The sequence below is a fragment of the Arabidopsis lyrata genome, assembly GCF_000004255.2.
Source record: "Arabidopsis lyrata subsp. lyrata unplaced genomic scaffold ARALYscaffold_6, whole genome shotgun sequence".
In the NCBI taxonomy this organism is placed as follows: Eukaryota; Viridiplantae; Streptophyta; class Magnoliopsida; order Brassicales; family Brassicaceae; genus Arabidopsis; species Arabidopsis lyrata.
The window spans coordinates 9,422,150-9,444,921 of NW_003302550.1; the positions used below are offsets into that span (position 1 = coordinate 9,422,150).

General features: G+C 33.3%; 8 protein-coding genes across 10 annotated transcripts; 4 read left to right on the forward strand and 4 right to left on the reverse strand.

The window, feature by feature from the left end:
* Positions 1–356: 356 nt before the first annotated feature.
* Positions 357–1,204, forward strand: LOC9310141. The gene has a single exon (XM_002871959.2). It carries the CDS (start codon positions 674–676, stop codon positions 1,076–1,078), a length of 405 nt encoding a protein of 134 aa, XP_002872005.1. The 5' UTR covers positions 357–673; the 3' UTR covers positions 1,079–1,204.
* A 28-nt stretch (positions 1,205–1,232) lies between these two features.
* On the reverse strand, positions 1,233–2,846 carry LOC9308075 (UPF0481 protein At3g47200). The gene has a single exon (XM_021023692.1). It carries the CDS (start codon positions 2,690–2,692, stop codon positions 1,322–1,324), a length of 1,371 nt encoding a protein of 456 aa, XP_020879351.1. The 5' UTR covers positions 2,693–2,846; the 3' UTR covers positions 1,233–1,321.
* A 183-nt stretch (positions 2,847–3,029) lies between these two features.
* LOC9310142 lies at positions 3,030–3,655 on the forward strand. Its single transcript, XM_002871960.2, has one exon. The coding sequence runs from the start codon at positions 3,137–3,139 to the stop codon at positions 3,458–3,460; it is 324 nt and encodes a 107-aa protein (XP_002872006.1). The 5' UTR covers positions 3,030–3,136; the 3' UTR covers positions 3,461–3,655.
* LOC9308076 (UPF0481 protein At3g47200) lies at positions 3,610–5,407 on the reverse strand. Its single transcript, XM_002874029.2, has one exon. The coding sequence runs from the start codon at positions 5,297–5,299 to the stop codon at positions 3,761–3,763; it is 1,539 nt and encodes a 512-aa protein (XP_002874075.2). The 5' UTR covers positions 5,300–5,407; the 3' UTR covers positions 3,610–3,760.
* A 170-nt stretch (positions 5,408–5,577) lies between these two features.
* Positions 5,578–6,448, forward strand: LOC9310143. Of its 2 annotated transcripts, none has more exons than XM_021023671.1 (3): positions 5,578–5,783; positions 5,892–5,983; positions 6,076–6,448. In XM_021023671.1, the coding sequence occupies exons 1-3, from the start codon at positions 5,669–5,671 to the stop codon at positions 6,139–6,141; spliced, it is 273 nt and encodes a 90-aa protein (XP_020879330.1). In that variant the 5' UTR covers positions 5,578–5,668; the 3' UTR covers positions 6,142–6,448. The 2 variants fall into 2 exon arrangements, with proteins under 2 accessions (XP_020879330.1, XP_002872007.1); XM_002871961.2 differs by having other exon boundaries at positions 5,892–5,999; positions 6,076–6,358.
* A 1,348-nt stretch (positions 6,449–7,796) lies between these two features.
* Positions 7,797–8,965, forward strand: LOC9308077. Its single transcript, XM_002871962.2, has 3 exons — positions 7,797–8,046; positions 8,243–8,305; positions 8,686–8,965. Exons 1-3 carry the CDS (start codon positions 7,944–7,946, stop codon positions 8,802–8,804), a joined length of 285 nt encoding a protein of 94 aa, XP_002872008.1. The 5' UTR covers positions 7,797–7,943; the 3' UTR covers positions 8,805–8,965.
* Positions 8,966–10,084: 1,119 nt separating this feature from the next.
* LOC9308078 (UPF0481 protein At3g47200) lies at positions 10,085–11,936 on the reverse strand. Of its 2 annotated transcripts, XM_021022958.1 has the most exons (2): positions 10,394–11,936; positions 10,093–10,301 (listed from the first exon to the last, which is right to left on the reverse strand). In XM_021022958.1, the coding sequence occupies exons 1-2, from the start codon at positions 11,794–11,796 to the stop codon at positions 10,214–10,216; spliced, it is 1,491 nt and encodes a 496-aa protein (XP_020878617.1). In that variant the 5' UTR covers positions 11,797–11,936; the 3' UTR covers positions 10,093–10,213. The 2 variants fall into 2 exon arrangements, with proteins under 2 accessions (XP_002874076.1, XP_020878617.1); XM_002874030.2 differs by having other exon boundaries at positions 10,085–11,936.
* An 8,780-nt stretch (positions 11,937–20,716) lies between these two features.
* Positions 20,717–22,301, reverse strand: LOC9310145 (probable WRKY transcription factor 38). Its single transcript, XM_002874032.2, has 3 exons — positions 21,789–22,301; positions 21,495–21,617; positions 20,717–21,403 (listed from the first exon to the last, which is right to left on the reverse strand). The coding sequence occupies exons 1-3, from the start codon at positions 22,052–22,054 to the stop codon at positions 20,914–20,916; spliced, it is 879 nt and encodes a 292-aa protein (XP_002874078.1). The 5' UTR covers positions 22,055–22,301; the 3' UTR covers positions 20,717–20,913.
* Between the last annotated feature and the right edge of the window lie 471 nt (positions 22,302–22,772).

The following is a 22,772-nucleotide window of genomic DNA, read 5'->3' on the forward strand; positions in this document are numbered from 1 at the left end:
GACTTTTGATCCAAAAAAAAACAAAAGACTTGAGAGTTAAGAAAGGACTCTTGGACTACGGCCTAAAAAAAAATTCAGTCTTACAGTTAAAACTTAGTCTTATGGTAAAAAACACTGTATAAATGTTTTTGTCTACACAATTTAGACAAAACTTCCTAAAGGTAACATAATTGTCTAGAAGATGACATAATTGTTACACATTTTTTGTTGAATCTGCATATAACTACTCAAATGCAACACAGTTGAAGAAGACCGTTAAAGGTAATATAACTTAAGAAATTTTCTAAAGGTATACATACAGTCTAGAAAATGACATTATTGTTGCACATTTTTGAAAGAAAAAACTGGGATTTGTGGCATTTTAGACAAAACTTCCTAAAGGTAAAGTTTTAGAAAGTGAGCTGCGTATACATTTAGTTTTTTTTTCTCTCTCTTTTGGTAATTTCCTGCAAGTGACTGGTGGAAGAAAGGAAGCTTCGTGGAGTCCAAATTGCAGAGAAACACTCTTATAATAATTAGCTTAATAAATCCACTCTCTTTCTCTCATTCTGAAGATTTAAACATCTTCAAGGAATCAAATCTTTGTCTCTAGTATTACCTTCTTTAAGTTCGACAAACAAGCACATACTGTTTGTTAAAAAACTCATCTATCTCCCCCCCCCCCCCCAGAAAAATGTCTAGAGGATGTCTAAGTTGTTTCAAAGTCATGTGTTTCGAGAAGAAGCAGAACAAGAAAGAAGACAAACCCGTGAAAACAGAAAGATTGCCAGAGCCAGTTGAAGAAAAAGAAGGTATACAAGACAAACCTCTGAAAGCAGAGAGGTTGCCAGAGCCGGTTGAAAAAAAAAAGAAAGATGTTAAATACGGCGCGTGCAAGAAGATGCCCGAGGAATGCATGTTCAAACCCAAACCAGAATGGATCAAGTATAGCAGCAGCGATATTGGACCAAACGTCTACGATTTGTATGGAGATCAATACGCAGAAACAGATGTATCTTCTACGTCAATGAATAATGAATTCAACAAAGTGAAGACCTTTGATATACGAGGAGTCAAAGTAGCCACGGCCAAGGAATAAGAGAAGAGGGATATTTATACATGAAATTGTACGGCTATCTTGATAATGTTATCTGGCGTTGAGCCACTGATTTCTTCTTTTATGTATCTGGTTACCTGTTTATCAATGCAAGCATATATTTTTGAAGGTTAAAAAATCAAAAGTGTAAAGAAAATAGCAAAAAAAATATAGATTCAAGAATCAAAACACTTAATTTACTAACTTATAGAATCATTCAATGAGTTTAAGTGTACAAAGCATTTTTCACTTTCCTTTCGGAGGACAGAAATAACTATAAGCTGCAAAGAAGACTTGCAAAGCCGCAAACATAAGAAGCAACAACGCTGCAAATGACGACGCAAATGTCCATGGACTATCGAAATGCGTGTGAATAAACTCTGCGCAGTGAACATGAAATCCTTTAGAAGTATACTCGTTAACTCCTTCAAACACCTTTGCTAAGTAACTCTTCTCTAAGTCGAGAGCAATGTCTTTACCAATGCGTTTATAAAACCGGGACACTTCATCCTCTGTTCCAAAATAGTTTTCTAGGATCCTTCTTTCAGTAAGGAACGCCGCATCGCTCTCTTCGTTTATAAGACAAGCCATGAAAGCTACGTAGCTCGTTATGTGGTTCGATGAATCAGCATATAATTGCTCAAATGCAACACAGTTTAAGAAGACCGAGGCGGTAAAATCATCCATGACTACCGGAGGAATATGAAGCACACCATTACTGTACGTTATGTCTAAGATTGAGTCTGTATTCTTCCTCCGCTTGAATTTTATTCCCCGAAGATGAAGCTTCTTGGCTGAGAGAACGAATCCGAGAAATTCATGATCATTGAATGACGATTTACGGCTAGATTTTCGTCGTTTCTCCTCGGAACAACAGAGGATTGTGAGATAGTTATGATCTTTGATGCTTCTTTGAGACGGAACGGGAACAAAAGTCTTACGTATCAAATCAAGAAGATGTTTTGCTTCAAGACCATAATGTTTTGCCCAAAACGTCTCAGGTCTTTGTAATGAGTAGTCAAAGAATTCAAAGGCGATTTCGTTTAAACCACTACAAGTAACTAACTTCGATGTTTCGAATAGAGTTTGAAGAAGAACAAAAGGAACCTGGTTTTCCAAAAGGAGAAGATCGGCTCGAATCGATGGCAAAATCCATGGCATTCTGAAAATAGGATCATCAAGATTGGTGTAAACAACTTTCCCGGAAACAACAAAGAACAACGTGAGGATAAAGCAACCATCAAGAACCATCATCTCAACCAATTTTTGAGAATCTAAACCAAGATCCTCGGAGTAAGAACCTCTTATAACTCCTTCCAAACTTGATACAGCTTTGATCAATTCTTGAGGATCAATACCCTTTTCTTCCATTTTAGCCACGAAAAACTTCAAGAAGCGGCGTTTGTGCTGCTGAGTCATTTTGAGATGGTCTTTGCCGTGATGGTAAGGACCAATGGAGACAATCTTGGGTTCGTAAGCTTTGAGGTTGATTCGAGCTAGGCTCTGTGGGATTCTCACGTTGCAACATGACTCTGATCCAGCTGATTCTCTCAGAAGCTTCAGACCATTATCTGCTGAGATTAAGTTATTTATGTTTACAACAATCTGTGGATCCATTAAGTTAAATCTTCAATACCACCTCAGATTGTCTTCTGGTCAGGTGGAAGACTTGAACTACGTTTTTTTTAATTTTTATATGGATTAGTCTTCCTGAATTTTGTGGAAATTTAGGAAGGAGAAACGAAATTTCGCACTATAGCAAATTGTTGACAAGTCTCCATGTTATTTTTTAAAACCTTAAGACTTTTCTTCTTAACTTTTGCAAGAGATGACAATTATTATGAATTTTGATAGTCTCCACTCTCCACGTTTTTTTTTTTTACAGTTTTACCAAATTTTGATAACTCTCCGTTTACTTTCTAAGTCAACTTTCAAAAAGTCACAGAACACGCTTACACTAGTAATCTGCAAGAACTCAGATCAATTTCCCTTATACTGAAGATATATAAAATCAAGAACCAGATCTTTTGTCTCTGTATACCTTGTTGTTAAAATCTGAAAATGTCTAAAGGATGTCCAAGTTGTCTCAACATCATATGTTTGAGGAAGAAGCAGAGGAAGGAGCAGAGTAAGAAACAACAGAAACCTGGGAAAACAGAGGATGTGGTTGAGCCAGTAGGAGTAAGAGATGATGAAGAACAAAGCCTGGAAAAGAAGACGAACATCACGGGAACAATGGGATATTTTCGACCTGAATATATGTCTAGTTATGACAATTTTTATGGAAAACTTGGGGAAGGTGATTCTTCTTCATCCTTGAAAAATGATTTCAACAAAGTGAAGACCTTTGATTTACGAGGAGTGGCAAAAACAGAGAAGAAGTAAGGAAGAAGATGGGACTTGAGAATCGAGATGTAATGTTCATCATGTTTAAAATCTTCACGAGCTCTAGATTGCTTTCTTACTCAATATTATAATCTTGTATTGAGAAACTGGCCTCTACTTTAACCAACCGATTACATGTATGCTACCAATTAAAATATGTTTCTAAGATTAAGAATAAAAAGTGTTTAGAATGCAGCAGAGGACTGAGAACAAGTAAATCACAAATTTGATACTTATACCTAAAGAAACATTCAGTGTGTTTATGCATACTGCTTAAAGAGATAAAGGAGGCCCTTACAGTTAACTGTTTTTGGGAGGACGAAAGTAAGCATAAGCTGCAAAGAAGGCTTGGAAAATGGTAAGGAGAAGAAGCATCAAAGCAGCACAAGATGATAAAAATGTCCATGGAGTGTTGAAATGTGTGTACTTGAACCCTGCCCATTGTACGTGGTATCCTTGTGAAGTGTACTCGTTCACTCCCTCGAACACTTTTGATAGAAAACTCTTGGATATGCTGAATGAGATGTCTTTCCCAATGTTCTTGAAGAATAAAGAAACTTGTTCACCCGTTCCGAAATAGTTCTCTAAGATCCCTTTCTCGATTAAGAAGGTCGCATCCTCTTCTGTGTTTATCAAGCAACCCATGAAAGTTACATAGCTAGTAATCTCAGTGGAGCAGCTCATATTAAACTGCTCAAAGGCAACACAGTTGATCAGTAGAGTGCTGATAAAGTCATCAAAGACAAGTAGTGGTACTTCAAGAATACCGCTCTTGAAACTGATGTCTAACGGTGTCTCTACATTCTCCTTCCGCTTGAATTTTATTCCCCGAAGTTGAAGTTTTCTGGCTGACACAATTAGCCCAAGAAAAGGTCGAGGAGGAGGAGGAAGAGGAGGCGATGATGTTTGCGCTCCAGTTATCTCCTTTGAGCAACTTATCTTACCGAGACAAGTATTTTTAGATGTCTCGGTTCTTGAATTTTCCCTGAAAATATTGATACAACATTGCCTTGGAATTGTTGGTGGAGGCGGGACGGGTTTGAAAGTCTTACGAATGAGATCAAGAAGATGTTTTGCTCGAAGATTGTTGTGCTTCTTCCAGAAATCATCTGTTTTTTTTATTGAGTAGTTGAAGAATTTGAAGGCCAACATGTTTAAGCTAGTGGATGGAGCTAACTTTGATGTCTCTAAAAGAACTTCAAGAAGAAAGAGAGGAAGCTGGTTTTCGAGAAGAAGAAGGTCGCTTCGAAGTGTTGGCAATATCCATCGCAGATTGAAAATTGGGTCTTTGAAATTTGTGTACTCAATCTTTTGTGAAACCACAAGGAACAGCATAAGAATGAAACAACCATCAAGAATCATCACCTTGATAAGCTTTTGTCGACTAAATTCAAGATTCTCAGAGTAGGAGTCTCTTATCTTCTGTTCCAATCCTGAGACGACATCGACTAAGTGACTTAAATTTACACCATTGTCCTTAGTCTTTGACACGAAAATCTCCAAATAACGTTTTTTATGCTCCTCTATCATCTTGAGATGTTGTTTATCACTTGAATGGTGATAAGGGCCTATTGAAACGATCTTGGGTGCATAAGCTTTGTCGTTGACTCGCTCGAGAGTGTGAGGGATTCTATAGATGCAACAAGATCTATCACCTGCTGATTCCTTTAGATGGACTGGTGGGATCACTTTATCTAAGAGCAAATAAGCTTCTTCTTCGTTTTCGTCCGGGATCGTGGCACTCTCTTCACTGGCTTGGCTGGGAGGATCCATGGCTCTCTTGTTAGTCTTTTTTTTTTTTTTTTCCTTTGTCAAATGGTTTTGTTGAACATCAATCATATCAAAACAAAATATTTTAACGATTAATGTAAGAATATAAAATGATCAATTTTGTCTTCTTGCTATATATTATACAAATATCACGTTTGTCCACTTTAGTAATATAACCTTTTCTCAGATCTAGCCGTTTACACATGGCATCATTAATGGTAACATAAATATAAAATCCGTTCGAAAGATTGAAAAATCTTGTCTCCTCGATTCGCTGGTCCATTCACTATCTAGAAGAGCTGTATTTAGTGCGTTAGGTCTTTACTTTATTAGTTTAGTTTTTGTTCCCATCTGTGTTGACGCTTTACTTGCATTATCAATTCGTATAGAAGGAAGTGACTTTTAGTCTTTAGCTTGATCCATCTCACTTTAAGAAAGATGAAGATGATGCTGTTTACGGTCTTAGGATCCTTCATCGTCGGAGCAAGTCTTCTTCTACTTCTTCTTTTTCTTATTTACCTACTCCGGGAGTTATGTTATGAGGGCATAGAAGGTGAGTCTTTTTCTTAGGTCTACGAGATTAATATAACAAAGCTTTAGTTAATCATATTGACATAATTAGCGTCAGTGTAACATAAATCTTTTTGTCGCTGACACGCAGTTTATAAGGAAGCTAGAGGGGAAGAGGAACACCTTATAAGCCCGAGCATTTCAGATGAATCTGAATATCAATGTGCACAATCAGCTGAACAGGTTTGTATAGTTTCAGGTGAGCCAATTACTTCACATATATTTTTACTTCCAATAAAAAAACAGACAACAAATTTTATGTTGCCAACGTACAGTTGATCAATCGGATCCAGGAGTGGCATATACATCAATCACAACGGCATGGAGACTTCCTTCACTAAGAAATGAATACAACGCAGTAGACGACTTTGTGTTGGGAGGACAAAAGGATAGCGATTCAGATTAGAATTCATATGAACTGATACTAGTTATTTATTTTGTCAACTCTCTTTTTCAGCATGAATGAATGATCTGATCTGTGTTGCTTTCTTGCTTACAATTGAAATCAAGCGACTAGTTTCTTGATTGTTTTTAGTTTTTTACTCACAGTTTCTGCAACATGCTCCGATCCATTGTGTAAAGTACAAAACTCGGTTAATGCCGAATATATATTTTTGTCTCCCTTTTATGTATCAATAATTTAGTTTCCTTTGGTTTTGTATAATGTAGTAGTAGCACAAATAGTCAAATACATAGTCAAATTACTGAGATGAACAAAATAACTCTAATTTTATCAAAAAAAAAAAAAAAAAAACTCTACTAGATGACAGATTTCGTATGGTCTGTTGTTAGTTTGCATCGACAAACATTTTGATACTTGGACTGAAAATAATTCAACTTAATAAAGTTAAAGAACACACTTACGGATCTCTTTCCCACATGTTGAAGATATATAAAAATCTTCAAGAACCAAAGTTTATGTCTCTGTATACTTTCATTTCCACTTAACAAGCAAATACTCTATTCAAATTCAGAAATTGTCTCAGGGGGATTTTTAAGTTGTCTCAACATTATATGTTTGGGGAGGAAGCAAAGAGTAATAAACAACACAAACTTGTAAAAACAAAGGATGTGGTTGAGCAAGTAGGAGTAAAAGATGATGAAGAAAAACCCTGGTCAAGAAGACAAACGAGATGGGAAGAACGGGATAAGCAGCCAATCTGAATATATGTCTAGTAATGCCAATTTGTCTGGAAAATATTGAGGAGGTGATTCTTCTTCATCTTTAAAAAATTATTTCACTTAAGTGAAGACTTTGATTTTCGAGGAATGACAACAACAAAGGACAAGTAAGGAAGAGGATAGGACTTGAGATGTAATATTCATATTATTTAAAATCTTGGCAAGCTCTAGATTAATTGTTTTCTTACTTGGTATATAATCTTGTGTTGAGCTACTAATTAATCCATTTTTACCTATCTAATTACATGTTTTGCTATGTTAGACTCAGTACTGATCTAATCTATGTTTAAAGTCTTTAGACTGCAGTAAATGATTAAGAAAGCAAAACAAGTAGATTACAAATTTACGTGAAGGAGTATACCATGTAAATTAAACATGATTCATTAGCTTTTGCGTCTATTGAAAGAAATGGCCGATAGTCGATAGATTTTATGTTCTGTTACATATGTTTCAAAGGAAAAAAAATCAGATGTGAATTACAAACAAATAAATATTTTGGCGTTGATTAAATATTATGACCAGATATGTAACTGGTCTTTAATTAACATGCACCTTCTCTCCACTCTTTTTTTTTTTTTTTTTTTTTGACATCGATCTTTGGATCGACAAGGCCCGATCCATAGCCAATCTCTACTACTCGGGGTAACGCGACTTAGTGGAGTCAAACTCCGGTGGAGAAAGCGGAGTCAAATGGACTTAACCACTTGACTAAAGGCACATCCCCACCTTCTTTATTCATAATATATACTAATATGCTTTTGTTATAAAAGTGACAAGGTCCACGTTATGACTAAAATTAAATAAGACCGGTGATTAATTTGAAGGTTTGATGGATTAATATTGACCCAGCTTAATAAAACTCGATCATTACAATTGACTTAAATCCATTTCTCTATAAAAAGCAGTTAATGGGATATAGCCTGATCATCAATAGAACAAACAAAAAAAAAAGTGAAACAAGATGATTGCTTTGGTGTTAGGAACCATTTTTGTCGGATCAATTCCCATGTTCATTTACACACGACGTGCAAACGGTCATGAGCCAATACCGAAACATAAACGAGGTTAGTACGACGACTTTCTTATAATATCGTACCAGACAAAGATATCGAGGATTATGAATTCGTAGACAAGTTATTGCAATCCTTATTAATGTTATTTTGGTATAATATGAAACATATTTTACGTTTTCTTTGTAATGTTCCGAATAATGATTACTCAAAGTGTTAATAAAAATTGATATGGTTTTTGTGGTACTAGGTGGAAGCAGCATCCTCGCAGTATGTCTAATCCTGCTTTTGTTCCTAACGCAAGCACTTGGAGGTATCTTTATATTTTTGATAAAATTTTCAATTTGGAGGTTATCTACCGAAATAAAAGTCTTTTTTTTTTTAATAACAATTAAAGTCACTTAATGATTTAGAAGAAACTGAAATAACTTAAAAGAAACAAGAACAAGATTCAATTTAAGATTTTGGATTAAATCTACAATTGAGAGTTATTTGGCTAGGAAATTATTGAAGAAATTGTTTATATAATTTAAATATACATGTGTCTGATTTCTAGACAAAAATAAATTCAAATAAGAAAGCTATTGTCAGATATTTATATGTTATAGTTTAATTTTGTATTTAATTATGAGTTTACCTCCGTCTTGTTTTCATATCTTGGATCATAATCTTGTAATGGCTTTTATATATAAGCAAATGTATGCAACGCTGCCGAGGGAACCTGTAAAGCCGGAGCAAAGTCCGAGACATATGCCGGAGACGAGTTTGATCCCTTTCACGTCGCTGACCATTATGACGATGGTGATGATTGATGATCGACGGGCGATATGCATCCCCTGAATCTTCTCTTTTTTTTTTTCTTTAATAATTTACCCAAAAAAATCTTGTTACAGTATATGCATTTTTAAATCGAATGTTATTTCTCATATTCAATTTCCAATAATGAAATAAAAATGTGTGTTTTTCAATAGTTTATTTCCGGGAAAGTGGACATTTTCTCTTTTCCTATTCCTTTTCTCATACGAGTTGTGTTACATTCTTATTATTTTTTCTGCTGAAAACGACCTGCATATATCACTCTACAAGGAAATTTTCAAATATACCACGGGTTTATCATTGAACAAGTCAAGAGGAAAAATCGTGGCCAAACGTTGGTAATTGATCAATATAAAAACTTAGCTATCAAGTGATCATTTCCAATTACAGTTAGTGGCGATATGTACTCACCTGGCCATATATTTGCGACGGGTGAAATCTATGACCATGTCCCCTAAATTAACCACTGCTTAAATAGAGGCTAAAGGACAAGGAAACTTTGGCCACAGCAGTCTCGTAGTGACTAATTGTAGCCACTTCCACATGGTATTGGCATTAGCCACTATTTTATCCACTACTATTTAGTGGCGAACTAGCTGTTTAGGCCACCGATTTTATCGTAGCTAAAAGGCCACAAAAACAACATATTTACAAGTGATTTTTTCTAGCAATGAAATGGCCATGGTAAAATCAGCGGCCTACCTTTGTGATTGAAATACAATATTAAAAAAGTTGTAAAAATCAAAAACCAAACCAAAATAAATAAAAAAAATGATTTCTAAAAAACAATATTTTTATATTTAAAAATTACGGTAGGTTAATACAAGTAATTTAGTTGTATTAAATTGTTTCCTTTGGTTGATCTCTTAATTATTTCTTGTAGCAAGGTCTCTGTTTCTTTTTTCCTGTTTTTATTATGTCTCTGTTTCTTTGTTTTCACTTTTTAGTTTTTACATATCTAGTTTCGTTTACGCTTAACTTTAATGAAAATCCAAAAACAGTAATTTGAATCCTGTTTAGATAAGTTGATTCTCGTATCCTTTTTTTTTTTTTTTTTTTTCTCATCCTTTCTTGGTGTATGATTAGTTAGTTCTTAATTTCTTATCGATTCAATATCCATTTGTACTACCGCATGCATTTACAGTTATAACGTTGTACTTGCGGAAAGTATTTGCAAATTTTAAAACCTGAGCTATATCAGTAAACATATAACTTTCGAAAATGTGATGTGAAAAAAAAAAAAAAAAAAAAAAAAAAATTGTTGATGGAAAATTGGAAAGGAAATAAAATTTAGATAAAAACAAAGAAATTAAAACATTGAAGTGATCAAACAAAAATGCTCATATTTTGTAAAGAAAATAGCCACAAGAATAATTTAAAGATAGGATGAAAGTTTCAGGCATGTTCAAGTTGAAGACGAAACTAAAGGTGCAACATTGGTGAGATCCAGAGCCAAAGGTGTAATCACTTTGGAGGGCGAAAATACGCGTAGCCTGCGAAGAAAGCTTGGAAAATGGTAAGCAGAATAAGCAACAAAGCAGCACAAGATGATAGAAATGTCCACGGACTTTTGAAATATGTGTACTTGACTCCTGCCCAGTGTACATGGTATCCTTGTGAAGTGTACTTGTTGACTCCCTCGAACACATTTGCCAAGTAACTCTTGGATATTGTGAACACAATGTCTTTACCTGTATCCTTGAAGAACACGGATAATTGTTCTCCCGTTCCAAAATAGTTCTCTATGATACCTTTCTCGCTTAAGAACGTTGCATCATCTGCAGTATTTATGAGGCAGCCCATGAAAGTAACATAGCTCGTCATTTCGGTTGTGCCTTGCACATTAAATTGCTCAAAGGCGACGCAGTTGATTAAAAGAGAGCTGAAAAAGTCATCAAATAGTAGTGGCGGTATTTTTAGTACACCGTTCTTGAGAGTTATGTGAAGAGGTGTCTGAAATTTCTTCTTTTGTTGGAATTTTATTCCTCGGAGTTGAAGTTTTCTGGCTGAGACAACCAACTTGAGGAAAGGACGAGGAGGCGGTGTTGGTGGTTTTGGATGTGGTTGTGTTAGTGTTGGTGGTGGTGGTGGTGGTGGTGTTTTTGTTTCTATCGGTGGTGGTGTTGATGTCTCCGTTTGAACTTTATTTTTAACAAGACTTAATATATTGAAGCATCTGGAACCGCAGAACATATTGGTCCACCTTTCTCCTTTGTCTTTTTTCGATTGATCGGGTACGAAAGTCTTACGGATGAGATCAAGAAGATGGCTTGCATCAAGATTCATTCTTTCATCCCAAAATTTTTGTGGCCTTTTTATTGAATAGCCAAAGAAGTTGAAGATCATCTCGTTTAAGCTAGTTTTAGTAGCTAACTTTGATGTCTCAAAAAGATCTCGAAGAAGGAAAAGCGGAACCTGGTTTTCAAGGAGGAGGAGATCACTTCGTAGAGTCGGTAAAATCCACCGCAACATGAAGATGGGATCCTCAAATGTTTTATGTAGAACCTTACGTGAAACCATGAGGAACAACATAAGGATGAAGCAACCATCAAGAACCATCAGATCGATCAGCTCTACTTGATTAAGTTGTAGTTCCTCGGAATAGGAATCTCGTATGAGATGTTCCTTTCTCCATACCACCTTGTGCAAGTCTTCTAAACCCACGCCCTTTTTCGTCGTCTTGGACAAGAAGATATCAAGATACCGTTGTTTGTGCTGCTGGATCATCTGAAAACGTGATTTTTTGGCTTTATCGGATTTACCGTCATGATGGTGATAAGGACCGATCGAGACAATCTTCGGTTTGTACGCTGTCTCATTGGATTGGACGAGAGTGTGAGGGATTCTAAAGATGCAACAAGATTGGTGAGCTGCTGAATTTCTCAGAAGTATTTTGGAATCTTCATCTGCCCTTGAGATTTCTACGATGCAATCATCTACCCCTGAGATTGTTGTGCTTCCTCCTGTTGGTTGCTTGGGAAGATACATGGCTCTGATCTTGTTCTTGATTTTTCTTGTTCTTTTTTCTTTTAACAAGAAAAATATCAAACGGTTTAATGTTCATTAAACCGAAAATAAAATGATTATTGTAAGACCATCAAATAAAGACCTAAATAATGAATTAACAAGACAGCATGTAAGTCACATTAATAATAGAGAGACTCAACAAGGTCTACAATTTCTTATCATCAAAAAGTCACCTTATGATCTAAAGAATTATGTCAATAAATAAAAATAGAGAATTATATCAATTTAGCCCAAAAAAAATAATTATGCACCTCTTTTTTATTGTCTCAGTTTTATATTCAAGAATCTACCCTTCACCTTTGAAAAATGCAAAAATACGAATTTTCAGAGCCATATCTTCCAAAGCAACCCATTATATAAGCTGCAAATTTCAGCTTATTGAGGATAAGAATGCTGCAAACTTCATTATGCGAATTTCATTATATAATTTATGTTATTATGCAATTATGCATAGTAAAATAATGGTTTATGATAAGGGGTAAGATCCGACAAACAAGAATTACGACATGTGCACCGTCTCAGAATTAGCTAATCAAAGATTAGATAGAAAGAAAAACAGTCGTTGACTTTTACTTTCATGTGGCATTTATAAAAATATGGATTGTATTATATACTTTCAACTTGATCTAACTAGTTCGTCCAGACCACTACTAGTATGTCGTAAATAATATCAGTTTTACTTTTCTTATAATAAGATGTAAAAGACAAGTACGTGGTAATATAAATTATATATAGCAAATAATGCGACCAAAGAAACTAAGGGCACGGAAAACTGCGTTAGGTTAAGTAGAATATCGACGTCATCAATGTGTGGCCTCATGCTCATAGAATATCGTTTGTAAATAATGTCGTTTTATATATATATATATATATATATATATATATATATATATATACTAGGGGAGGTCCCCGCGCCCAGCGCGGGGTTGTATGTTGATTAAGACCAGAATTAATAATTAATATTTAGGGTTATCAAGTTAGGGATAATTATTGAATTAATTTTGTCAAGAGTCTAATTTTTATAACGACATTAATATAGAATTATGGTAAAACGCTATAACTTTTGATATATATTATTAGTAATCAACAATTAATAGTGTTTTTGAATCACAAACAATTATTAGTATTTATATCTTGATATATATAATAGAATTAAATATAAAAAATCTATATATTTAAACCAACAATATATTAGCAACGCCCCGACCGCCACTGTCCATGGGTTCCCACGTCCAGTCTCGGTCTTTAGGCCCATCTTCTTTGTTTTGTCGTACTCTTGATTTTATGACATATTCATGCTTACTCGTTTCTTTCATATTAGCAACGCCCCGACCGCCACTGTCCGTGGGCTCCCCACGTCCAGTTTCGGTCTTTAGGCCCATCTTCTTTGTTTTGTCGTACTCTTGATTTTATGACATATTCATGCTTACTCGTTTCTTTCATATTTGTAATGCCACGACCGCCACTGTCTGTGGGTTCCCACGTCCAGTTTCGTTCTTTGAGCACATCTTCTTGGTTTTGTAGTACTCTTGGTTTTATGACATATTCACGCTTCCTCGTTTCTTTCATATTTGTAACGCTCCGACCGCCACTGTCCGTGGGTTCCCCACGTCCAGTTTCAGACTTTAATTTGGGCCCATCTTCCTGGTTTTTGTTGTATTCTTGATTTTATGACATATTCATGCTTTTAGATTGTATGTCACTGGAGTTTTTCGTAGTTGGAAACAAATAATTGAAAAATATAATCTCTTACCATATCTCTTACCTATCAATTAAGTCATCTTGCTCTTTGAAGTAGTTATGTACGTTAAATTTCAATGGTATAGAAACAGGCATCTCCTTTGTATATATCGTGTCATATTTATCGTCCCTATTGTAGTATCTTTGTCTCTACCTTCGCCATTGGTCGCTGCGTAACCCTTCAGTTGATCTCTTGTTTATAAAACCCATATAAAAAGTTGTAAGAGAAATATCATTTTCTTAACTGTATCGTATATGTATTTGTAGTATATTGATCTGAGATTGAAAAGATGTATGCCAATCAAAAAGCTCTTAGCAAAGTAAACACTGAAGATAGGTACTAAAAATGAGAGGGTTACAGAGAGCAAGTATCTATCCCTTAGAAACCACTATGTGCAACTGAGAATAATTCATATATGTACATACATACACATGTATACAACGTATTGAAGCTTTTAAATTTAAATATCGAATGCTACAAAACTGGAAAATTGCTTGTGGAGAAAGCAATATGAACATGGCCACATATATAACAAATAACCGATTATGCTTGTCGTAGATCATTCTCTTTCAAACCAAAAGTTTTACCTAAACAACATATCAAGTGACTCACAAGAGATACATAAGAGCCATATCCTAAAAATATCCGGCAAAGCAAAAACGCTCCAGGTTCGAGAAGGAAGTCATTGGAAAATTTGAGTATATACCAAACTGGAGAGTAATTCGGCTACAAAGAGAGATGTGTTGGCTTTGAAGAAAAAGCTATGTGATGCTCTACCTTTTATTTATGAATTTTATGCTATGAATATATGTTTTTGTTAGGGTTCAACTTCAGTCTCCGGATTAGAGACTTATATTCATCCGACAAACAATTCGATGTCACAATCAACGCTACAAAATTGGTGGGTTCTCTCTATTAACAAACAAAAAAAAATTCTGGGGTATATATTTTTTTTTGTTTTGTTAGATCCATACGACGAAGAACATGACGAAGAACACCAAAAATTCTCATCAATCCGGTACGTTTGATCTTATTTTTATTAGTTTAACAATTACGGTTATGTCCGAATCTGAAATAACCATGGCTCCAGACTCCTTCACACCATGGCCACATATCACCGGAGTGGAGACGATTTCAAATTCGGAGCTTCTCTTCGCATATAAAATCATACATATGGTCTCTTTGTTTCGGGTTCCCTCTACAATAATTAGTACATATTTCAAAACTGAGCTACAAAAGAGCACATTGGATTTTGGTAAACATCAAGATTGCTTCCTACCTTCCAAGAAACATGATAGACTAATTCACATCCAAGACCAAACATTAGCCACATAAAGCCTGAATCAAATTAAACGATCTTAGGATGCTCTTCATAATCCGTAAGTTAAAGAGACTTGCATTAATATTGCAAATTAGACTCTAGAGGTCCACAATGGTTAATCAGAGTGTATCAAAGACGACGAATAAAGCATGAATTAGAATATCAGCAGAGGAAGCACACAAATATTCAATAAACGTAATTAATCACTGAGAATAGCATGGACCCAACTTTTGAAAGATTCATAAAAAAGGAAGATTTTTCCTATGCAACAATATTCAAACAATGAGAAGATCAATGATTGATGACTAACCATACAACCGAAGCAAAGCCATAAACAGAAACGAAAGTACTAAAGAGCCACAACAGCAGTGATACGACATTTGTTTCCTCGCACTGGAAACAATGACGTGCTTCCATAAATCCAATCTAGTTTTTATGGAAAACAAACCTGCATTCATAATAAACACTACTATTAATTATTATTTTTTATGCAAGAATTAAATGGCAGTATAAAAAATTCAATGGTTAGTGCCGAAAGAAAAAAGCAAGGATTAGTTATGATATCAAATAAAAATTAAATATCAAGCAAGGTATTTACATAAAATTAAGGCAGTCGAGGATCTAAGAATTTTTTTTTTGACAATATCTACAACTAAACAAAGAAAATTTATATATTTTTAAAACAGAATCATTATTTGTTTTTTGGTAAGATTAAAACCGAATCATTATCATATTAGTAAAATTATCATTTATTTATTATTATCCACGTTAATTTAAAAGTTTAAGAGAATATCTGCTTTTTTCTCATAAAAGGATGGAATAATAACATAACTCTTTTAGATTTATAACTATATTTGACATTATCATATTAAATCTATTAAGATAAATATATTTCTTTTTGAAAAATATAAATAAAATGATAATATAATTATTATAGATTTACAATTATATTATTATCCATGTCAAAATTTTAAAACATTTTACTTTTTTCTCACATAGGAAGATAGAACAATAACGTAACAGTTTAAGATTTACAACATAAAAATAATATCAGAATTGGAACGCCAAATCATAATCAACACAATTAACACAACTCTAATGGGAAATTAGAGTTATCTTGTGATTAAAATACTAAACAAACAAAACTAACCGAAACAAAACAAAAGTCTTCCTTTCAAAATCATTAACGTGACGGATTGCTGACTGATTAAGTTGAAGTTTTAGGCATTTAAAGATCTAGAAAGATGATTAAGGTTAAGCATTTTTATTTATTTTAAACAACGTTTGAATGTTGACAAAAAAAGAAGAAGAGAGTGTTGGGACCATCGGGAGAGACAACGTTGAGCAGCTACGAAAGAAGCCAACGTTGTCTATTATGTTCCTCACATTGTTTGATTTGACTTTTGATGACATTACACTCCTGTCCACTTGTTGTCTCGAAAGTTCATGCAATGGAAAATTATTAAACAAAACAATTTACTTTTATGTATAAATCCTAGAGAAGAACCGATCAAGCTAAGATCAATGGTTGTGGTTTTAGTACCGTATACTTCTCAAATATACCCGTTGAATAACGGAAATCCGCAAGACGGGGAGGAGACGAAGTCAACCTAGCTGGCAAAGGAGCTAACCCAGCTCCTTTGGTCTTATTTATGGTCATATGTATTTAGCAAAATATGGTATACAAACCGAACCAATCAACAACAAAACCTGGTTTTAAATTGTTGTATATTTCTCAAAAGTCAAAACCCATAATAACCAATGGAACAGAAGAAGCTAATGCAGAGCATACTTACGCTTGGAGTAAAGAGTGATGCAAGCTTCCATTGGCACACCCGAAAACGCATCAGAGCATGGAAAGAAACCTAAAAACCAATAAATTAAACAATAATTAAATCTTAGTGCATGGAAAACGAATCCTATACATACCAAAGTCCGAATCTCAGTGCCTTAGAATGACCTCGATACCAAAAACTTTAAGTTACTACTTCCATATATGTAATATTTTAGTTTGGAGAGAGAGATTGGCAACAAAGAGTAATTCCTGAATTTAACAGACAAGTTTGTTATCCCTAATCTAAAGAGAGGAATACTTAAATTGTATTAACGACAAAAATTAGCCTCCTCTGAAGATTCATCCCTGAAATAAGTCATCTTTCTGACTTTGTGGCAACTGTGTTATCAAAAGTTGAGTGTTTCTTCTGAAAAAGACATATTTGAAAATAATAAGAACATGTACCTCAACAAAATCGGGAGGTACCTCATCTTTTTACAACAAAAAGAAACATATCAAACCATCGATGATTACCTTCTCAAAAGTTGAAACCAAACTTTTTGATTATAAAAATTGATTAGTGGTGAAAATAGTGAAACCATAAATACAAAAAAAAAAAAAAAAAATCAAATTTGTACATATAAACTATAAGATCACCTGTTTATTCATTGAATTAGGTCCAAATTTTCCATACACCAGTTCACATCGTCCCCTCCATACATCCACCCTACAATAAAAAGAAAAATTAAAATTAGGTAGAAGCAAAAAAAAGTTTGAAAAAAAAGAACAAAAAAAACAAGGGTTAGTTATGATCTGAAATTGAATACCATGAGCAAGATATTTATATTGAATAGGAGGCGGTTCATGATTTAGGGTTTCTAAATTTTTCGACGATAAATACAAAAAAAGAAAAGAAAATTTACATATTTTAATAAGCAAATCACTATCATAATAATAAATATTTGTAAAACTGCCATTTATTCATTGTTATCCATGTTTATTTAAAATAATATTTACTTTTTTCCGTAAAAATATGGAATAATAACAACTATTTTAGATTTACTACTATATCTGATACTATCTTATAAAATATATTAAAATTTAAGGGAAAATTCCTTTCTGTTTCAAAAATAAGGCGGAACAATAATATAATTTTTGATTTACAATAGATAGACATGCATGGTATCCATATGCGTCATGTCACGCTGATCTATATTTTTTTCCAAAACTCGATCTAATTGCTATTATGTGCAAAAATCACCGCCGTTCACGTTCATGTTCACGTTAGCACTCCATACCTTAATTCACATGTAAACCTCTCTGCCTATCTCTGACTTCAGCTCTCTCATCTTCGAGTCTCCCCAAGAAAGTTTTGACACCACACCAACATTTCATTCGTCAAAATTAAATCGAGTTTGCACAAGGTTACAACCGATTAATAGGTGGTCTTCTACCTTCTATTTACGATTTTATGCTATGAATATATGTTTTTGTCAGGGTTCAAGTCAATCTCCGGATTAGAGACTTATAATCATCCGACGAACAATACGATGGCTTGATAACCGTTTCTAAATTGGTGGGTTCTCTTTCATTGATCTACATATTATTTTTTTTGTTCGTTTTTTTTTTCCAAATATTTAGATTGAAACGACGACGAACACGACGATCATACCAAAAATTTCATCTATTCCGGTACGTTTGATCTTTATTTTAATTAGTTTAACAATTAATAGCCGTTTACGATTAATTTCGGATATCTAAATCTTATTAATTTGAGTAAGGTTAGAATAGTATTCTTTTATGTTTATATTAATGCTCCGATTAATAATTTTCGGATATTTGACATTATCATCTTAAATATATCAATATTATAATAAATATTTTCCTTTTCCGATTTTTTTTTTGGTATAATTCCTTTTCCGATAAATTATGAAACAGATATGTTCCTTTTTTTGGTACTTCGTTGTTCCTTTTTTTTTTTTGGTTAATTATCATGTTTATTGTTTTCAAAATTATTTTTTCCTGGTTAATTCCGAAATTCAATTTAATTTTTCCAAAATTAATTAGATTTCATTAAGGGTAATTAAGTAATTACGTAAAATCAATGACTCAACAAGAGCCGAGAGTCCGACACGTCAGCAAAAACACTTCTCAAATATTGTTATATATAGTTCGGATATTTGACAATATCATCTTAAATATATCAATATTATAATAAATATTTTCCTTTTCCGATTTTTTTAGATTGAAACGACGACGAACACGACGATCATACCAAAAATTTCATCTATTCCGGTACGTTTGATCTTTATTTTAATTAGTTTAACAATTAATAGCCGTTTACGATTAATTTCGGATATCTAAATCTTATTAATTTGAGTAAGGTTAGAATAGTATTCTTTTATGTTTATATTAATGCTCCGATTAATAATTTTCGGATATTTGACATTATCATCTTAAATATATCAATATTATAATAAATATTTTCCTTTTCCGATTTTTTTTTTGGTATAATTCCTTTTCCGATAAATTATGAAACAGATATGTTCCTTTTTTTGGTACTTCGTTGTTCCTTTTTTTTTTTTTGGTTAATTATCATGTTTATTGTTTCCAAAATTATTTTTTCCTGGTTAATTCCGAAATTCAATTTAATTTTTCCAAAATTAATTAGATTTCATTAAGGGTAATTAAGTAATTACGTAAAATCAATGACTCAACAAGAGCCGAGAGTCCGACACGTCAGCAAAAACACTTCTCAAATATTGTTATATATAGATATATATATGCAAATACAGACTATAAACATAATGTAATTTAAAAAAAAAAAAAAAAAAAAACATAATGTAATTTCAGTTTTGTCATCATTAGCTTAGCTTATTTACCTAAAGTGTTAAACTTATATGGTTTATCAGTAAACATCTAGTATAAGGTATAGAGGCTTGTTTTAGTTCAAAAAAAAAAAAAAAAAAAAAGGTATAGAGGCTTGTTTACTTAATATTTGAAATGTTTTTCTATTTTGAATTGAATGTTTACAAAAAAAAAAATCGTTTGTACATAGAATGCAACAAAATTTGAAAGTTTATGCAAATAGTCTAAATGTAAACGAATGTTATCTTAATGCTTCATCCAGAAGTAAACCACCGCTCCATTCCTTTATCGTATCTCGTATATAGTATTTGAAATTCTTAAACAGTCCTTGTATTGAAAAGTATACATATTCCATCTGACTTGCATTGAATGGGAAATAACAAAAGAGTTTACCAAAACATAGCAGCAGCTCACAAACTTCAAAAGCATAAAACATTCAATTAAAGAAAAAAACACAATTTCACAGAGATAATCAATACTTTCGAGGCGAAGAAGACATGCAACCATGAGGGTAACCCAGAAGCGACATACGATTGTTGACAGTCTTCGATCAACATTAACACTCTGGATAATGAGGATTGAGGAAAGTCCCTTGTTTGCACCTGGTCTTTCATGATTATATATATATTCCCTCCATTTCAGTTTAGTTGTCGTTTTAGGATTTAAATTTTGTTTCATAATAGTTGTCGTTTTAGGTTTTCAATGCAAATGTTTGGTGAAAATTCTAGTTTTATCCCTACTGTTTTCATGTTTTGGCCAATAAAATTTTTTATAAAATATATTAATAAAGGGTAAAACAGAAAATTTAATACTTTTTTTAATTTGTATGAAAAAACCTTAAACGACAACTAAAACAAAACGGAGGGAGTATATATATATATAACTAGAATTCCATAATAACTTTCATAAATAGAATCTACGTATAAAAATATAATGATTTTATACACGTTCAATGCATGTGTTAAAAGAATCTATTTCTATGTTTTTAGGCAAATCGTTTCTTTCTTCTTTTTCTTTTTTGGCATCAAATTCAAGGAAATCGTTTCATATTTAGCAACTATATAATGTTTTCTTCTATTTTCTTTATCATTTCAGTGTGTCAAGATTAATTTTCTACTAATCGTTCTGAATAGACCGAACATAAAAAGAATATGCTTCGGCCAAAAATCACTTAATTATCAACAACAAAAAAAGATCAAACCTTTCGAAATATTACATTTTCTCAAACAAAGCCTGGTTTTACATTTTCTCAAACAAAGCCAGCTAAGATTTTTTTTTTTTCCTAACTAATCAATAACATAAATAGTCACAATTCTCAAATACATATAAATCTCATAAAAAGAAAACATTATTAAATAGTCTTAGCTAAAAAATCTAGTGCAATCCAAAGTAAAACTGATCATAACAATCCCACGAGTCTAGGTTGTCAACTAACAAATCAGAATTAAAGTCAGCACTTTCACTGCCAGATGACGATGAAGGAAGATAAAAGCCTGATGGTGATGATAGATCTTCTTCAATCACATCTTGACAATCTTGGTCATTACTGGTTATCTCACGGTACTGATCCATGGTTTGCTCTCTGGTGATATCTTCTTCACTCTTAACCGATAAGGAGAAACCTTTCGAGTAGCTTCCCTCCTCCTGATTTAGATCTTTTCCGAAGCGGATCATTTGGGCACTTTTCAAGTCATCTACGGGATCTTGTCCGGCAATAAAAATGGCATCTAGATTATGTTCGGTTTTGCAAGTGTGGTGGCCAAAGTAAGTGGTTCGGTAAACCGGAGGATTATCTTTGATCTTTTGTTCATGCTTTCTTGCTCCGCAGTTATGATCTTTGTTGTAGGAACATCTATAGTAGCTCCTGTACAATCATCATACACCAATTAGTATTAGTGATCGGACCGGAATAAAAATAATTAGAATTAAACATGATTAGCTACACTGTTTCTTACCTTTGGTGATTAGATTTTTTTATACTCTTTTGGCCGTATTTCCTCCAAAGATACCCATCGTAGTAAATCGGATCCGGTGAATCGTCCCTCCAATTCTCACTTGAATCTGTACTATCAATCTTTCTGCAAACATGAGTATTATCAAAGTATTAGCATAAAAGTCAACATACACCAAATTAACTCCTAAGAAAAAAGAAAAATATTAAAAATTGTGGTTTCATTAGAAAAAAACCGGAAAAAATAAAATAAAAAAAAAAACCTCAAAAAGATGACAATTAAGGGTAAAATGTATACCTTTTCTTGGAGGGGCTCCCCTGTGGAGAAGGAAAAGAATCCCTTGAAGATATATCAGAAAACTGATCATCTTCGGTTGTTGGTTTAGCGGATAAGATTGAAATGGCATCGGAAAAGCTTTCGGCGATGGATTTAGCAAGATCATAACTTGAAACCGGTCCGCCATCAGCCATTGGATGGTCGATCCGCATCTTTAACCGCATGGCGCAGCTAAGGCCATATCGGATAGCTTGCACCGCCTTTTCGTGTGGGGAGTTCATTTCCATAGAGTAGAGTGAACTTGTGTGTGTGTGTTTCTTGTTTGTTTTCTTTTTCTAAAGTCTCTTCTCCGTGCTATAAAATTTTGAACGGATAGGGAGATCAGAATTTATAGGACAACTTTAGGCAAAAAAAAAATTTTAATTAGACGATTATAAATTATATTTTCGATATAGGACATGTGCTCGGCTAGACCTATATCGTGAATCTAAATAAAGAGAGACAAAAAGATAGATTAGGTGTTGACCTTAGCATATGATCTGTCATGTATAGGAAACATAATTCATTTTATATACCTTTCCCAGTACGCGGCTCAGTTAATTATATACAATTTTTTTATACATTATTTCAGAATTTCTCTGTTTTTAGTTACACTAATCTACGCGGTTCGCTTAATTATTAAAGATTAAAAAATAAAAAACAACGTCTGTTAGAATACTTAAGGGGCTTAATGGTTTTCCTTGAGTATATAAGACAGGAGGAATCTAATAGAAAACTGTGTTCTACAAAAAGTCAGATAGATTAGAGAGAGTTATGAGCTATGATAAACCCCAAAATATTAATGATTTTAAAATTTTCTATTGTAATCTTTCCATTTCAATAAAAGTGTTGGTAATTTTTTAAAATCTGATTTAGAAAATAAATAGCAGAAAAATTTTAAGGATAAATTTGTTTGCTTAATTTTGTTGATTGAGTCGTTAAATATATTTTCTGTAATATTTTGAT

What these genes read in the sequence shown, in the direction of transcription:
- LOC9310141 (XM_002871959.2), top strand. Translation starts at nt 674, where the DNA reads ATGTCTAGAGGATGTCTAAGTTGTTTCAAAGTCATGTGTTTCGAGAAG.
- LOC9308075 (XM_021023692.1), bottom strand. Translation starts at nt 2,692, where the DNA reads ATGGATCCACAGATTGTTGTAAACATAAATAACTTAATCTCAGCAGAT.
- LOC9310142 (XM_002871960.2), top strand. Translation starts at nt 3,137, where the DNA reads ATGTCTAAAGGATGTCCAAGTTGTCTCAACATCATATGTTTGAGGAAG.
- LOC9308076 (XM_002874029.2), bottom strand. Translation starts at nt 5,299, where the DNA reads ATGATTGATGTTCAACAAAACCATTTGACAAAGGAAAAAAAAAAAAAA.
- LOC9310143 (XM_002871961.2), top strand. Translation starts at nt 5,669, where the DNA reads ATGAAGATGATGCTGTTTACGGTCTTAGGATCCTTCATCGTCGGAGCA. An exon ending in ATGTTATGAGGGCATAGAAG is followed by an intron (nt 5,784 to 5,891) that starts GTGAGTCTTTTT and finishes GCTGACACGCAG; the next exon opens with TTTATAAGGAAGCTAGAGGG. An exon ending in ACAGGTTTGTATAGTTTCAG is followed by an intron (nt 6,000 to 6,075) that starts GTGAGCCAATTA and finishes GCCAACGTACAG; the next exon opens with TTGATCAATCGGATCCAGGA.
- LOC9308077 (XM_002871962.2), top strand. Translation starts at nt 7,944, where the DNA reads ATGATTGCTTTGGTGTTAGGAACCATTTTTGTCGGATCAATTCCCATG. An exon ending in AATACCGAAACATAAACGAG is followed by an intron (nt 8,047 to 8,242) that starts GTTAGTACGACG and finishes TTGTGGTACTAG; the next exon opens with GTGGAAGCAGCATCCTCGCA. An exon ending in CCTAACGCAAGCACTTGGAG is followed by an intron (nt 8,306 to 8,685) that starts GTATCTTTATAT and finishes TTTATATATAAG; the next exon opens with CAAATGTATGCAACGCTGCC.
- LOC9308078 (XM_002874030.2), bottom strand. Translation starts at nt 11,796, where the DNA reads ATGTATCTTCCCAAGCAACCAACAGGAGGAAGCACAACAATCTCAGGG.
- LOC9310145 (XM_002874032.2), bottom strand. Translation starts at nt 22,054, where the DNA reads ATGGAAATGAACTCCCCACACGAAAAGGCGGTGCAAGCTATCCGATAT. An exon ending in GGGAGCCCCTCCAAGAAAAG is followed by an intron (nt 21,618 to 21,788) that starts GTATACATTTTA and finishes TCATGTTTGCAG; the next exon opens with AAAGATTGATAGTACAGATT. An exon ending in AAAAAATCTAATCACCAAAG is followed by an intron (nt 21,404 to 21,494) that starts GTAAGAAACAGT and finishes ATGATTGTACAG; the next exon opens with GAGCTACTATAGATGTTCCT.